This window comes from Cyrtonyx montezumae, unplaced genomic scaffold, assembly GCF_038088225.1.
Source record: "Cyrtonyx montezumae isolate F1298 unplaced genomic scaffold, pur_monq_1.0 scaffold_3, whole genome shotgun sequence".
NCBI lineage: Eukaryota > Metazoa > Chordata > Aves > Galliformes > Odontophoridae > Cyrtonyx > Cyrtonyx montezumae.
This window is the reverse complement of record NW_027072034.1, coordinates 149,322,870-149,341,162: the sequence shown is the minus strand read 5'-3', so window position 1 is coordinate 149,341,162 and position 18,293 is coordinate 149,322,870. Positions and strand designations below refer to the sequence as shown.

General features: G+C 36.5%; 1 protein-coding gene across 1 annotated transcript in view; it reads right to left on the bottom strand.

The window, feature by feature from the left end:
• The window catches only part of FBXL13 (F-box and leucine rich repeat protein 13), a 74,856-nt gene that overhangs the window by 49,737 nt on the left and 6,826 nt on the right, over window positions 1-18,293 (bottom strand). The window contains 8 exon segments of the mRNA XM_065740936.1: window positions 6,427-6,558; window positions 8,125-8,180; window positions 8,182-8,222; window positions 11,991-12,086; window positions 13,439-13,548; window positions 14,848-15,002; window positions 16,564-16,631; window positions 17,346-17,436. Of these exon segments, the coding sequence (XP_065597008.1) occupies window positions 6,427-6,558; window positions 8,125-8,180; window positions 8,182-8,222; window positions 11,991-12,086; window positions 13,439-13,548; window positions 14,848-15,002; window positions 16,564-16,631; window positions 17,346-17,436 (749 nt within the window).

Sequence of the window (18,293 nt, the reverse complement as noted above, 5' to 3'; positions counted from 1 at the left end):
CTTACCTCTTTGTTCCTAGGAATATCCTAAGCATTATCATGATTTTTAAAGAGAATCCTTGGAATACAGAACACTGATGAAATTCTCATTTGGCCAGCAATATTCAGTAAATAGGGCGTTTTCTAGAATCTTTTAAAAGTGCCAAAAGAAAGAAATCTATCATGGCCAGCATTAACTAACAAACTCCTCCTCTCAAATTCTGTACAACTTTTTCAGTACAGAATTGAACTACTGGGAATGATTGAAAAGGACAGACAATGGAACCACAGTAGAACATCTGTTAGTAGCAATACAGCCAACAGAGAAAAGCTGAGTAGGAAAAAATGAGTTTATAAACCATGTCAGGATAATTTCTGCACAGAGTCAGTGTTAAGAAGAAAAAAATAGATGTTGAGATAGGCCAAAGTCAGAGGAGAAGGAAGGCAATCCAGGAAAAGAGTATATGAGGAAAGTTGAGTGAGAGATCTCTGACCTCTGGTCAGCAGGACATTTGTGGTTGGAAAAGCAGCGAAATCAAGATTGAAGACCACAAACAGTGGCATAATAGTTGGAAATATCAAGTTCTCATACACTGGCACCAGAAAATGTTGCATCTGCTGATCCTTGGTTCGAGGGAATGATCAACTGAACATGCTGTCTAAATTTACCTGCACAGAAGGTTTAGTGGCACCTCAGACACATGCAACATGAAAGTGAAGGACATGTTGATGCTTACAGTGAAGGATCACAGAATCACAGGGGTGGGAAAGGACCTCTAGAGATCATCGAGTCCAACCCACTGCCAAAGCAGCTCCCTAGCCCAGGTTGCACAGGTAGGCGTCCAGGCGGGTCTTGAACATCTCCAGAGAAGGAGACCCCACCACCTCTCTGTGCAGCTGTGCCACTGCTCCGTCACTGCACTGGGAAGAAGATCCCACACACATCTAAGCGGAATTTCCTACGCTTCAGTTTGTGGACATTTCCCCTTGTCCTATCACCACACATTGCAGAGAAGAGTCCAGCCTTGTCCCTTTGCCTCTCCCTTCTTAGATCCTTCTTAGATATTTATAGATGTGGATCAGATCCCTTCTGAATCTTCTTTTTTCAAGGCTGAACAGACCCAGGTTTCACAGCCTTTCCTCACAAGGGAGGTGTTCCACACCCTTTATCATTTTTGTAGCCCTCCACTGGCCTATTTCAAGGACATCCCTGTCTTTTTTTGTACTCAGGAGCCTAGAACTGAACACAATACCTCAGGTGAGGCCTCACCAGGGCAGAGTGAGCAGAGAAGTTCACCTCCTTTGACCTGCTGGCCATGCTCTTTCTAATGCCCCCAGGATCCCGTTGGCCTTCTTTGGCCACCTTGGCACACTGCTGGCTCTTGGCCAACCTGTCATCCACCAGGACACCCAGGTCCCTCTCCTCAGAGCTCCTCTCCAGCAGCTCACCCCCCAGCCTCTACTGATGCATGTGGTCATTCCTCCCTAGGTGCAAGACTACATTTGCTTTTGTTAAACCTCTTCAGGTTCCTTTCTGCCTAACTCTCCAGCCTGTCCAGGTCTCGCTGAATGGCAGCACAGCCTTCCAGCATGTCAGCCATTCCTCCCAGCTTTCTATCATCAGAAAACTTGCTGAGGGTGGACTCTATCCCCTCATCAAGGCCATTGATAAAGATGTTGAACAGGACCAGACCCAGCACCGACCCCTGAGAAACACCGCTAGGTACAGGCCTCCAACTGGACTCTGTGCCACCCCTCACAATCCTCTGATCATTGTTCACCACCTATCTTGCAAATAATGGTTTCAGTGTGGAATTGTGAAATCAGTGTAATCCCACAAGATCCAGGAAGATAACAAAGAAAGAGTCATGCAATTACATCAAAGTGAAGTTCAAGTACATAGAGTGGATCAAAGTAGGAATCCATAAAGTGGATTAAAGTACTGAATGCTGAACTTCTATCACAGCTATTATTTTCCTTAGATGGCTTCTAGAGCTTTAAACAAGTAACTAGAATTTGTACACTTTTAAGTACAACCCGATGGGGAAACAGAAAGAGCTAAGAGAGAGAGAAAGAGGAAGAGGCCCTGAAAAAATTGGCAGTTTTCTTTATGTTGGCATTTTCAGACACTCACATTGGGGACGTGGCAAAATAGGCAGTTAATGGAATACAGGAATGGAAATATTAGATAAGAGCAAGAGCATATGCAGAGTAGTATGTTCTCTGGACATAACCTAGTAGCAAATTCTTGGAGAAAACACTGCATGAACAGGAAAAATATATAGTAACTATGAAGATTGTAGACAATGAAGGAGTTCATGGTAAGAAACCAAAATCTATTTGAAAAAAAAATACAAGCAATTAAGAGTCGATAAGCAAGTCAGAATTACAGGCTTATTTTCTATTCCTCTGAGCTTCTCTGGAATCTACTGTAAACAAAAAATATACTCTCCATGAAACAACATAGCCACAAGCCAGAATTGAATTTTGCAATTTCTTTATCTCTGTGCTCTCTAATTACAGGTGCTCCAGGATTACTTTTGTATCTAAAAGAAGCCAAAGGGTCTTCCTTTGCACGCTTTTTAAGTTTATTTCAGTAACCTCTCTTGATTCCCCCTTCTTTCCCTGTCCATACCCAAAGAATAATTGCATGATAGTGCTGCTTGTCTTCTTGAAACACAGTATGCACTAGGAGTGCTGTCCAGATGGAACAACTACACTACACTAAAGCAGCATGGCCCCTTTCTGCACAGCGCACATTAAACACAAAAAGGATTATTTTGCATCACTTTTGGCCATGACAAGGTGAAAGAAAAATGAATTCATATGTCAATAGTCTGACCACTAATGGGGATAAAACACTTCAAATCCCTCTGAGGAAATCCTAGCTCCTGCACTATGAACATGAACGGCAGTTTTTAAACACAATTCCCAGTCATGCATGGAGGTTAAACGATCTCTAAGATCCCTGAGTGGGTGGAGTAACACCACAAACAGCTGAGCTGTAATTCATGTATGTCATGTACTCATTTTTCTTTGGCACAACAACACATTCATTTGCCAAAGACGGTCTGGGCTGGAATCACATAACATTCCTTTGTAGACATTAAATAATGATTACCATTTTGTGCATACACTACATAACAAAGTTGCTTTAAATAAAAGCAATGTTTAAAAATTGCAGTTAATTAATTTACAAACAAAAAATATTAACAAGATTACCAAGTCAAACAGTCCTAAAAAGCATGCTAACATCACTGTGATTTTACCATTAACAATAAAAGCCCATTGCCAAAATCTGTGTAATCTTGGATTTATTCAGAAATATGAGGTCAGAACTGTAGCTGGGGGATGTTCCAATGGAAAGGATCATAACATCTGTAGCGTATAACTGAGAAGACAGTTCGGTGCACTTTGCTAGCAGAAGAAATGTCAAAGGAAAAGAATTTCAATATGATATTTAATCACTAAAAGAAAATAGAGAAATTGTTCAGCAGAAATTTTAAGTCACCCACAAGAGCTTCAATGGCATAAGTGGTCTGTATGGTCAACAGTAGTGATCTTTAATGGAATAAATATGTTTATTACTCTAATTAGCAATGGAATGCTGATACAAGTATCTTTCGTTCTTAGAAGGAATTACTGGGTATCTTCAAAGTTGCAAGAAACAGCTCAAGTGTTTCTAAAAGTGCTGTGTCTCTTCCAACCCCCACAAGTCTGTGATTCTGTGATTGACTAGAAAGAAATTCTTTACTGTGAGGGTGGTGAGACACTGAAACAGGTTGCACAGAGAGACTGTGAATGCCCCTTTGTTGGAGGTGTTGGAGGCCAGGCTGGATGGGGCTGTGAGCAACCCGATCTAGAGGGAGGTGTCCCTGCCACAGCAGTGGGGTTGGAACTAGATGATCTTAAAGGTCCCTTCCAACCCAAACCATTTGATGATTCTATGACACTATGAAATATATAACCTGCAAATTTTCAAAGTTAATGTATAGAATTTCAAACAGGTATTCAACTCTAAAATCTGGTCATGTCTCTCTATCAGACTTTTATAACCCTGCTCTTAGTAGAGAGAAATATCCGTCACTTTACAACCACTCCTTACTCATGTCATTGCTTTTTGGCAGCACGTACACTTGTGAACAACTGCAATGCCATGAAATTCTTGATTTTATATCAACACACATTATTAACAATAGCACAGTGTTCTAAAGAAGCAATAGAAGTTCTGTTATCCTCTTCGTGAGGACTTAATTGAAAAAAAATGTTCTGTCTTTTTTATGACAAGCACTAAAGAATTAGTTCCCAGAACTTCATATAAGCAAAGTTCTCACAGAGAGCTCAGATATGATACACAAAATTTAAAATAATATATTACTGTAGAATACTAATGGACATGTTTTCCAGAAGACACACTGGAAAGCAAATGTTAGAGTGCAGGAAATGTCACGCAATAAACATTACTATGGTTTAGTTTTGGACTCAAATGCATAAGGAAAACAACATCATAAAAGGGTGTAACATTTCTAAGTCCAGCCCCCAGAATGGAAACAATCTGGTTGTGTATAATTCATTCTGGTTTTCTGATTTTATTATCTGCTAGAGTTCATTATAATATTGAAATCAATCAGTTTAGTAAATAACTCGCACGCTGATATCATTGAGAATGTTATTCTACCCTCTGATTTAAAAGCCAAAACCATGATCAAATATATTTTTTTTTTCTTGGCCAACTATTCTTTTCCATCACCACTCCAGAGAGCAAATTGTTCTCATCCACAATTACACAATCACTTTCTAAAGGAAAAGAAAACACACTGAAATTGGTATATGCTGCATCAACAGTTTTAATAACGTATTATTGATAGAATAATAAATACACTGTAAGCTCAAAACATCAAATTACACTTTTTTTGGAAAATAAAAACATTTTTCTTCTTTTTTTTAATGCATAATGCAGTCCAGGAAATAAATGCAGTCTAGGAAAGAGACAGTAATATTCTACTGTTAGAGAAACACTGAAGAAAAGGTGTTCTGGGAGTCAAAAAACATCCCTTGGGTTTTGCTCAGTTTTAACAGATGATTTTTCCACATCTAGAGGAACTCTTCTGATAGCAGAATCAAGTACCTATTATCTGCACAAAGATTTGAGCACTACATTAATATCTTGACAAATCCTGTGATTCTCAGTTACTTTTAGTCTAGAAAAATATATTTGAAGATAAAAGGTAGACAAAATTTGGCTTGATCTTAACCTGTCAGAAGGATAGTGTGCTGTAAATATTCCACAGCTACCACTCAAAGATTTTGAGCAGTTGTTATCTCTAAGTGACACAAGGAGGAACTCTCACCATACAGTTCCAGTGGTAACAGATCCTGCAAGAAGAGCCAGAATTGTGCTACTCTGTAAACAGAGTAGGAAAATTTAAAATTAATGATGGACAAAAGCAATCCAAACCTGTTTCTAAAATACTGATGGAGATATTTGTCCTTCCAAGTCAGCAATGCTATGCAATGTACATAGATTCACAAGTCTATTTATTTAATCTTATTCTGAAGAAACTAATATTATTTCTAAAATAATGATTCTCCAGGGGTTTTCTGTCAGCAAAATACATTATCTAAACAGACACCATGCATGTTTTCTGATTTATTTAGAATGACTGGCAGGCAAACATTTTTCCACCAAGTGCCAAAGGATTGTAACTGGGTAGCACAGATCTTTATGCATCTGTTTTTCGTTTCTTTGGGATAAAAAAAGTTATTTCTTTGGAACATCAAAACTTCCCATGAACTTCATCTCCTGACCTTGACTTTAAGTTGGTACATAGTTATCATCTGAACTCTGGAATAATAATACAACAGAGAGTGGGCTGCCATCCAGAGGGCCCTTGAGAGGCTAGGGAAAGAGGCAAGAATCTCCAGAAGTTCAGCAAGGAGAAGTATAAAGTCCTGTACCTGGAGAGGAACAAGCCCAGGCACCAGTACATATTGGGGGCCACACAGCTGAAAAACATCTCTGCTGGATGTGGCCCTGGGCACTCTGCTCTGCACATCCCTTATTGGGCAAGGGTTGGGCCAGATGGGCACAGAGGTCTGAGATTCTGTAATTCTATTATCTCAGTGCAGTTGGATTCTGGCACTCTGGTATATTTAAGCATACATTTGCATTTCAATCTTATTTGTCATGTTGCAGTATTTCACACATAATAGAAACCACTCTGTGGCATTCTAGCAATATTCAGTTGTATGGATAGTTCTGGGCTTACAGATTGTGGTGAGGGAAAGAGGACACATTTAAATAAATTTTACAGATCCCATACTCAATTATTTCATTATGACCACTAGAAAAGAATACAGGCTGCAAAATGAGATGAGCTAAAGTGAAGACTTGATTTAAAGAAAGTGTGAAAATAAATAAATACATATATGCCTGTATAGTACTTACTGATGCTTTTAAAGCTTGGCCAGTGAAGAGAATAGCAACCTCGAAGGCTCAAGCGTAGTACACAAGGATGCTTCTTCTGCAATATATTTACTACTATATTGTCCTGAACTTTATGCCTTACTGATGAAAAATCTACCTAAAAATTTAAGCAATTCATATTTAATTAGTGCTAAAAATGTATGTAAGTATATGCAGAATATATATATTTATGAAAATCAATAATAAAAATAGGAAGTTACAACTGAGCACTGAATTAATAAAATTTTGAAAACGCAGAAATATCTTTGTTTTACATGTATCAAACACTAGGCAGCTGACTGAAAATACTTATGTGTACAGGAAGCATATGTGTACAGTAATCACAGAGATGAGGCAAGTTCTGAACTGCAAAAAGACAGGATGTCAGAAATACCTTGTGCAAGTAAAAATATTAGACTTGAATTACTTTGTCTTTCGTCTTTACGATGCAAAAAATCCTAATGCTGTTAAAGATTTTCTCCCTAATTACTGAATATCAAGTTCTCAAGAAGTGGCAAACTGTTACCTTAGTTTTAGCGGAAGAATCCTTTATTGATTTAAGCTGCAGGCTAGGGGTAACTAGATCTTTGACTAAAACCATCATTTTTTGTAGTATCTATCAAAAGTTCAAGCTAAAGAAGTTTTTAAAAACTGCTAAAAATTGATTTAACAAGATGACTACTGAGTGTTTCAAGTAACAGTGGGAAAGGCAACATTAAAAAAGTTTAAGAATATATGTCTTTTTTGGACAATTTTCCATGTTTTTTTTAATTAAAAAAAAAAGTAAAAAGCTTTCTCTTCCATTTTTGTACAATCTGCTGCAGATACACTGCTTCTGATTGTTGTATATTTTATAATACAAGCTTGTTACCCAAATACTTCAAAAAATTAATCAGCATTATTTTTGTGTATAAATACTTGGAAGGTGTTACAGTATCAGAAAGACAAGAGTTCAGAATTTTTTCCATCTCTTTATCAGGACTATGTTCTTCTTACATTAAAATGATCAGAAATTTTAATATTTTTCCTTAAGATGAAGAAGTCATCACAGTAATTTAAGACTAGACCAAATAAAGGCTACAGACACCTAGCACCTGAGCACTGCAGTGTCTTTTATGTGTTGGTGCTCCAAATTTGAGCTGTCACTTTGCAAAATATACACAAAAATAAAACACATCATAAGTTCATAAGTTCATAAGTTCATAAGTTCATAAGGTTGGAAAGGACCTATAAGATCATCTAGTCCAACCATCCTCCTATCACTATCTCTACCCGACTACTACTAAGTTCTACTACTATCAGAAGTTCAGTTTTAAAAAAACCTCACACAGACAACAGGCAGCTGCCCTGAAGCAGAAAGTAGGAAATGTAAGCAGCTGTTCAGATGACTGATGGAGCTTAAGACACTCCACTTAATGGTCTGAATTTAGTGGACTGTAGCCAAGAATTAGCAGCCAATTGTCCCTTCAGTTCCACTGGTTTCATAACGACATTGCACAAACAGCTTTGTTTCAGTTGCTCCAACTTTTTTTATTCATCAAGCCAAGTAGAATAGGTCAGAATGTGGGATCAGATTTATATCCTAGGTCTTTAGCATTCTTAAAATAACCTGCCTCCTTTTTTCATTCTTTATAAAAAGTAAATAAAATTGCAATAAAATATTGAAAATTATCATCTTACTTACATCACTCCATAATGAACTGTTCTGAGTTTGTAGTGTCCAGGTTTGGCTAACGAGCACATCTTGTTAGATCAACTAGATTTACATAACGGAAAATCTAGGTCAGAAAAACAGACAAACATGATATTAAAAGCTACTCCTTAGGAAGCACAGCTTCAGTAAATCATATACACACATCTATTCTGAAAAGAAGAAAAACAACCAGGAGCTATTTTCGAATTAAATACTTTTTAGTATTCTTAAGTTCTTAAACACACAGAATGTCACTAATTTCTCTAATCAACAGCCTTAACAAAGAATATGAAAAGACGGCTTTACTCAAAAGCTGTGATGGAGAAAGGTGAGTATGAGTTTCTAAACTGACTTTTTTTCCTCCAACTGTCAGCAGTTTCATTTCGTCTACATTAAAACACTTGTAAAAGCTATACTGGCAGTTTAGTATATAAAATATACTGTTACCACAAGCATCATTCTGAAACATTAAATAGTGGCAGCTAATTATTCCAAAAAGATCTTGCCCTGGTAAATAAAATTGGATACAGCAAGCTCAAGACATAGGAGACTGAAAGTAAATAGCATTTGGCAACCTTTTTCCATAGCTCCTCACCTGTCATTTTAAGGCCAAGTTCCAAATCATATTTCTGCCAATACTCATGTTTCAGTTTAGAAGATACTCAATAAACAAAATGAGAGAAAATATGGTAAAATTTAATACCTTTACTACAGAAGCAAATATGTATTATATTATAATCATCTGAAAATACAAAATGCACTTAAGACTCAAAGAGTAAGATCATATACTGAATATTATATAAGATAGCAGGAAAGTTTAGAATGGAAGTCAGGGAGAAGCTCTTCACAGAGAGAGTGGTGAGGTGCTGGAACAGGCTGCCCAGAGAGACTGTGGATGCTCTGTCCCTGGAGGTGTTCAAACCCAGGTTGGATGGGGCCCTGGGTTGGTGGCCCTACCTGTGGCAGGGGGCCGGAACTTGATGATCCTTGAGGTCCCTTCCAACCCAAGCCATTCTATCACTCTATGATTAACATACTGTAATCCTAATCATTTGCAGAACTGAAGTACTACAACCATTCTAAAATCATTCTCTATGTTGGGACCAATGTCTAGCCTGGCAAACTTCCTCAATTTCCAGATCCAGACCTCAGAGTTGGAATATGAGAAATGGAAAACATTAATGTTTTCTGCTGAGCCACTGAGGTAACACTTGACAGTATATTTGATTTATAATGGTTTTAAAATTAATTTTATATGTAAACAGAAAATAAATCTTATTTTTTTTATTTTTACAGTAGATCTGTAGTATTAATCAAAAAGAATGGCTGCATACCACACAATAGTCATCACTCATTGAATTTTTTTATGTGTATTCTGGCTTTTGTGTGCACAGATATTATGTATGTGAGAACTGATTCTTTGCAGCAGCAGCACTCACATGACTGAGTCTCCACCACTCCTCCACTCCTTTCTCAAGTACTAAGAATCCCAGAAAACTAAGAAAAAGGATGCGCCATCATCTTTACCCTCTCAAAAGAACTACAGGCAGTATAAGATAAACAGCTATTCTTTCTTGTTTGAGCTATTAATAACAAGGATTTTACTCCTCAAATGAGTTACAGTTGGCAGTCCAAAACCACTACACCATGCTGCTTTTTGTAGGTCACACCAACGGCTGTACTTGCTCAGCTGACTAGTTCTCAGCTAATTTAAACAAATAATTTTGTCTTTTAAGGCTTCAGCCTACAAGCTGAACCTCACATTTTGAGACAGAGATTTACATACACTACCCAATATGGCTGTAAATAACTTTAAGCTGTAAGTAACTGCTATCAGTTTTGCTTTTGCCTCTAAGTCAAAACAGAAGAGGTACTTTATGAGAACAACGTACTTGGAGCTGATGATTTAGAAGCTAAAAAAACAGGGCATGAGGATTAAGAAGAAAGAAACAACTCACTCCCAAAGTGGAAAATAAGGAGAGCTACTGTCAATATTGATCATTATGGAACTAATAGAAAGATTAAATTACCAGAGAGATTTTTTAGTGAAGAAAGAATGGTATTATAGACTTCGGACTTTCTGAAAGTTTGATCAGTTACTTATTTATAGTTATGGAAAGTCTGATAGGTATGGACACATGCAATAATAATGCCTTATATAATGTTATCTTTTATATATTGTATATATATAATAATGCATATATAATCATGTTAGCATATAACATTATCTTACTAGGAAACTGAACCCTGTAGATCAAATTTTGTTCATTTTACTTCTCATGCAGAAAATCTAATCTCCCTCTGTTTTATTGGAGTTTACACTTCCATGGGAGGAAACATTCCCCTTCGAGTGCTTTGTTTTCGAAGAAAAGCTCAGCCTGGAGATTCTTCCTTAACTTGTATCAGTGTCTGAGAAATTAGAGGTATGAGTATTATGATTTCCAAGCTCTTTAGGAGAGATATTACTGCTGCTGGAAGGGGCCCACGGCTGAATCATTTAACAGCCGGAATTTACTGGTTACTGAATGAGCCAGTACTAAGAAAATAGCACAGACGAACCCCACTGATGGACATGGCCAAAATCAACCAATCTCACATCCATGAAAACCATATGTACCAATAGTGGAAATGATATGGATGACATAAATAAGAATTAAAGTATGGGTTGGTTTTTTTTTGTTTTTTTTTTGTTTTTTGTGAGGCCTCCCTGTGTTAGATGTGCATGACTTAGCACTAGAACTATGCAAAGGCTTACAGATTCAAGCTTCCTGTGACTTCAGTGGCATTAGGCATATGATTAAAATTAAGTATCTGTTTTTGGGTTTTAAGCTTTGTTGGATAAAAAACAAAATTTGAGTTCACTATACTCCATAGTCCATAATATTAAAAAGAAAAATACATTGTGTTTTACTGAAATGCCACTTAAATCTTCTCTCAGTATTAAATTAGCAGAGAGATATGATAGGACAAATTGAAGCTTCTACATAAGCTACAGAAGAAAACATTTTACTGGCACTTACAGTATATCACCCAACAGCAATTACTTACAGTAACAAATCTGTAACGTAGTTAAACTGTCCTCTAAAACCAAAGGCCTTACATCCTATGTTTAATAATTTTGTTGTTTTTCTTAAATATCGCCACAGATTAAGCACTATTAATTATACACATTTTTATCAGTCTAAAAACAAAGACTAATTTTCCTCTGGAGCTTCCCGCATCTGGGTAGAACTGCCTCCTTTTCTAGAAGTTGGTATATTAACAAGCTACATTCTGTAAAGGCACAAAAATAATGAACAAAGCAACCTTTTCAACAAGCAAACAAATATAAACATATTGATTTAGAATGTTTGGAAAGAAATCCCTCTGTGCTCTCCGTGGCCTTGTAGTAGATTCTTGTCCTCTAGTCTTGCTTTCAGGGCTCACGCAGTCTTACAGAGCTGCATAATCGCCATACAGTCTTTCTTTGGGAAAATCAACTGCTTTTTATCACCTTCAGGACTTGCATTAACTTTTCCTACCCACTGCAAACAAGCCCCTTTACTTCTCTCAAGAGTTCTAGTCTCCATCTCTCTGACAAATTTCTTGATTTCATGTTCTTCATCAGTTTGTAGAAGCTTCTGGGTGTCAGAATGGGGCGTGTAATACATGCTTGCCCGACATTAAAAAAAAGAATACCTCCATCCTTCAGGGGTTGCACCTGACCCAGACTGAAGCAGCTAGAAGAATGTAGACAGGATTCCATCACACAAGCATGTCAACAAAAATAAAATAATAAATATCAACCAATGTATATATATATACGCACATAGAAATTAATTAGTACATCAGAAGTGTTCTACTTATCACAAACCTGTAGTAAGGCTTTTTCTGGGACATGGTGTGTTTTATGTTTGACAGGAAGATCATTCAAATCTGAAAAGCCTTTCTGACTTTCCTTTGCCAGACTCTGAAAAAGACGGTACAAGCAAAGTACAAGTTTATAATAACTGCAGGTTCAAACTTTTGAGTACTTCTGAATATTCAGAAATATTATCAAAAAAGGATATCTGTTAAATTGAATTACACATATGTAGTAGCTGAAAAAGCAATAAGGTGTAACCATAGCAACCACAGTAACTAATGACTACGCTTATACAGTAACTAACAGCTAAGCTTGACTAAGCATAAACAATAGTAGTTACAGAAGGAAGCAAAAGGAGAAAATGTGGCGACACGGGGTTGGTAGATAAGGTAAGGGTAGACCCTAAGAGGCGTAGCCGTGGAAGAAGATATAAGGAGATGTACAGGACAACAAAAGCGGAACTTTTGCCACACCACATTGGTGCAGTTTCTTTACGTCAGGCAGCACCATATAGTTCCCAGACTTGTCGGAGCGACGACACACATAGTACATAACTGTGAACATTTCTAACTGCTATCACTGAGAATAGTTACAACACTAGAGCACACCTCGTGATTTGGCATTGTAGCAATGCAGTATAGAAACACAGGAAACAATTTCCACATTAAAACATGGCGTATACTAGTTTGTATGTCCAACATGACAGAAACATGCACATTTTTAAGACAAGACTTCAAAAGACATCACTACTGAAAATCTCTCTGCTGTTATATTGTATTCAACAATGTACACTGCAAGAAAAGATTAACATGAAATGACTGGGTCTTACAACTCCCATCACACTCTTTCCACACTCAGTGCCTGCTGAGCATCACAACATGCTCTATAGCATTCTCCACGGCAGGAAAAATCTCCCCAGAAATGACAAGTATGACTATTTCATACAGTGAGATTAGATAGGGCTGTTGGAAAGGGGGGCATATTGGGCTGTTCATGTGCTGCCTACTCTCAGAAGATTCTCCATTTTGGCTGCCCCATCCTCTTGGGGTGTGAAGGAGGTTCCAGAGACCTCTCCTTGCTCTTTATGAGTCTTCACCTCTTGGATTCTGGGGCTGGTGTCCAGAAATATCCCCACTGCTGATTATCACCTAAGGATAACATTGCTCCTAAGACATCAACAATCTGATCTAAGCCAGGGACATCACTAATAATAGACAACAACAGTCAACTCATTTTGCTGCTTTTGATATAACAAAACTTCTGCTCATGGAATGTTATCTAGATCATGGAGATTATGATTTGCTCTCCTAACATCATAATTACTAAACATCAGTATTAGCAGTAGTACAGTAAATTACCTAATCTAATAATAATTAAACTGCTTTTCTGTAACAGTTGGTATCAATGGAGGTGATAGCTAATCGTTGAGATCATATTTAAAATATGCCACTGCTTACCTCAAAATATGCATTAGTTTTTGAAGAACCGTGGGCCTCTACATGCCAAGCTCTCAAGACAGCCCTTAAATTTCTTTTGTTAAAGATCTCTTGCAGTCTGCTTGCTGCTACTGAAAATAAACATAATCAGTTTGAAGATTAGTAAGAAGTGTATCATTTAAATGCTTTAGATGAATGACCATCTATTGAACTGTATGTACAAAAACAGGAGGAAGACAAAAACTCTCAGGACTGCAAAGCAAATTAAAAGTGCACCTATGTTAACATGCTCTGGTGTAAATCTGTCAGGGTCTAACAGCACATTCCTGCACTCCTCTAACTCAGAACGCATGGCTCACTCTCGAACTTTTTCCACATATCACTCCTTCCTTGGTTTTGGTCATAGTGTAAAAGTTCTATTACAAACATACCCCAAAAGTCATCAAATTTTATTCAAAAGAAAGTCAACACTTCTACTCTTGATTCTTAATTCTCAGTCATTCCCGTTAACTTGTTTACAGTGCAACACAATGGTTATATTGGTACCAGCATGTTGAAAGCACATTATCCGTATGACAGAGGGGAATATATTGTGTTACTATGCACTAGAGATGCCCCCCCCCCCCGCTTCTGTGAATTTAGAATTAACAAAAGCTGCCTCGCTTGAAAGCAATACTTAGAAGTTAGTAATAGGAAAGACCAGGAAGGGTCTGAAAACTGGCTATGGGAGACAACAGCGTGGCACTCCAGCTCTGTAAAAACAATGTTTGAGCCATATACAACTATCTGAGTTCAAACCCATAGCTGCAGGTAGCACTTCTGGCCCAATCTTCTACAGAACTTCTCTTTGAGTGGATTCATGTTAATAGTATCTGTGTTTAGAGTTGCTGTTGTGTGGAGACATTAAAAATAAATACATGAATAATCATATCTACAGGAGCAAATAAAGCATTTATTTTTTCTGATTTCTGACTTTTTTTCCTTTAAATTTCGATCTTTGCTCCTTCTCCGCTTCCCATGAAGAATTCCCTCTAGCTGCAGCCAAGACTATAACTCTGTGATCCCTCCCATTTTATCCCTATCACTTTATTCTTCCTAGAAAAGAATACTGGCCCACTCTGCCCTGTACTTCTGACATACACTCCACTTTCCTACCACCTCCCAGGCCTGCTTTTCATCAGCATCACTGCTTAATCTTTACAGAAGTGTACTACCACCACTTGTCCTAGCAGAGCAACTCAGAGAAACAGTGCCTTTCGTGGCATTAGTGAAACCAAGTAGCCACAGAACAGCCAATAAATGGCATCTTGCGATACAACCCAGCAAAAAAACATAAAACACTGGAGCAAACACATTTAATTAATGCACCATAATTTTCTCTTATACAGCAGGCATTTTTTCTCTTACGCAGAATAGCTACATGGACTTACATGCAATATTTTCTTTGTGAATCTGAACCCACACGCTCCACTTCTGGATAACTGCTTTTAATATTTGGACCTTATAATGAACAACTGCCAGATCCATCTTCTGCTCTGCCCTTTTTCTTTTGTTCTTTTTCAGCAGATTGTATTTTATCCATGCTCTAATTATGAAACAGAATGAATAATTTAACATGGCTAATCCAACTTGAATGCAATAAAATATATGAAACTGAAGTTTACTTTAAAACACAAAGCAGGAAAGCTCATCAATATAAATTTCTGAATATAAATGCTGTTCTTTTAAAATTTAATTTAAATAAATATGCAAAGGTAGTTATTCATTTTAATATTTTTTCTTAATTTTCTACATAATCACACAATAAAAACCTGCTTGCTTTCACCATCATATACCATGCTGTCATCCACTATTCTTTAATGTATGGGTCCATATTTATGAAAGGATTTTTGAGTATTTATACAAATAAATTTATAAAAGCAAGCATTTACTTAAGTGTTCCTCTGAACTGGCAACTAAAATGGTTAATTTTTGCTACTTACAATTTTAAACTTTGCTAAAAATCTCATTTCAGTTCTATGTGAAGCAATAAGATGTGATTAGACTTAATGCCACTGATAAACTAAAATACAGTATTTTGCCTCAACTGATTTTCTGAAAGGGCTACTTAATAAATTGGACCTTATCAGATCACTTGTATTTCCCAAGATCTCTCTCATTTTGGATTAAAAATATATAATGGATGCATTAATGAATGGAACATTTTATTGCTCCATTCCTACTTCCATGATAACTAATACAAAGAACTGATTAGCTCAGACAATCTTCCAAATGCTGCTGTAAATGAGAAAGGAATAACTGTCCACGTCCCTGGTGTACAAGACAAAGATTTCCTTGCAGCAAGGAAAATTCAGTTATTAGGAAATATTTCCAGTAGAAAGGATGATGAAGTCCTGGAATAAACTGCCTGCAGAGATTGTCATGTCTCCAACACTTGTGATCTTTAAGATCACTAAAATGAGCCTGGAAAAAATGCTCACTGAGCCTAATCTACATACAGGTTGCAAAATGACAACCTGCCAATTCTATGATACTGTCATTCTTAGTACGAATTTACACTAGTGTTTCTAAAGGAGTTGTACATCAGATACAATTAGCACTCCATGATTTCCAAAATAAAGTGGCATTGTTAAATCTCTAATCTAATCTATTCTAAATGAAGGATCATTAAATTTTGACATACATGCCTATAACAAAGAAACTAGTGAATATGTTTGTTAGTGAATATTGTATTTTAAAAGATACCTATGTATTACCCTCATTGCTTGAGAGGTTAAAGTGGGATTACTGAAAGTATAAATTACCTGCTACCAAGCACAAAGGAAACTGATTGAAAAGCAGAAGAGAACCAATACCTATTGCTTTCAAACTATTCATTTCTTCTTGGGTGCATTAACGTATCCCTAACAGAGCTGACCAAAATACAGAAGTGTCAATAGACCCTGATCCAGTCTGAAATGAAATATACTAGATTTAACATAAAATAGCATTGCTGAAGAAAATTGAAACCAAATTGAAGCCTCTGATCTCTATTTTGTTTCATTAAAATGAAAATCATTTCTCAAAGGAATTACATAGGCATACCTCTAAGAAAAGATGTTTCCTAAGATGTTCCTGGCTCATGTGTAAAATGGATATACACTTACCCAAAATACAACTTCATTAAATTTCTGCTATAGAAGTTACATGCTTTGGCACATAATTCTTCAGTCATCTAAACAATTCATTTATAGCATTAGTACACAAAACAGTTCTGTATTATGGATATTTAATACTTAGACAAAAATTTGAAATCTTACATTAATATTGCCCATGTGCAAATTAAAGTATATTTTAAAGAGAGGAATGTTCATGTATGATTTTCTGTTTACAGTTTGAAGTATTTCCACTGCCAAATTATTTCCTCATCTTTTATAGACAGAATTAAAGGAAGAGCAAACCTAGTGTGTGACGCAAAAGTAATGTGTGCTCTTGAGAGAGGGCTCAACCTCACTGTAATTATCTTTGATTCTTCATATCCTCTCTTGAGTTAATCAAATGTATCCAGCAATTAAGCAAATGAAATACTCTGCATAAATCTCTCAATGATCCACTACTATGTGCATCATTTGTTACAAGATTTTAACCCATATTTATGTTAATAATCCTGTTAGAACGCATAGAAAAACAAAATTGGTTAAAGTAAGAGTTATGATCCTTTATTTTAAGAATATCCCTTTAGATATTATGCTCACCTCTGATGACATTAATTTTTGGAAGAACACACATCAGCATCAATAGAAAGAAATACAAAGGATCATTTTTTCTGACATCGGATATTAAAAAAATAACACGAGAAAATCTTAAAAACAGAATTTGAATTATTTGGTATTAGAAGATTTGTTCACAGTACAGAGTTAATGTGTATAACATATGCAATGATTTTTACCAGTTGTGCATCTACTCCAAAAAGTGTGTTCAGCTGTGTTTCTTAAATCCTCTTTAGTTTTGGGTGTACAGATGAATTAATACAGATATACCTTCAAGAAGGAAGTAAATTACATTAGATATAACCATTACATTAAGGATAACCAAATTACACTGAACATGCGAGTATCCTGAAAAGAAAATGCATCTTTTGTCTGTATTAATAGATTATAGTGACAAAATACACTTTATTAATAAAAAGACTAAGACCTGTATTACTTTAATGAGAACTGACTATAGGAGACATTTTAAAATGTTTACAAAATACAAAAACAAATGACCACGCTCTACTGTTACTCTTAGGGCAGTTTTGAAATATGGTGAAAATCAGAGCTTAATACATTCAATGTAACAACAGCCATTTTGTTTTTCACCTTAACATTGAATTGACACCTCAGATTTTCAGTACTTGGAGTAATTGTATGTCTGTTAAACTGTTCAGTTTTCATTTTATGATGCAGATTATACATTCAAGAACCAAAATAAATTTTAAAAGACCACACTTCATTTTATGCATCCATGTGAAACATGGAAATGAAAAGCGGTTATCAAGATTAAAAGATAAATCAAGTAAGTTTTCAACTTTTAGGAAAAACACCATAAAAATTACCAAAAAATCTCATCATTGTGGTTCAGGCTGCTGACATACCCTGTGATATGAGAAATTCTGTTACGTTGTGGAAAGGATACAGTAAGAGCATAAATCTGTGTCACTCACTGCAAGGACTTGATCTGCATCCACAAGGTACTAAAGTCAGTCTGAAAGCATTCAGAGTGGCTGGGCTCTAAGCAGCACCTGAGATCCATGCTTAGATGGGCCTAACAAGTAAGGACCCATCTCCTACAAAGAACTTCAAATGAAGTGACACACGCTCAGAATGAGTAAGCAAGTGCTTCTCTGGTTTGGTAT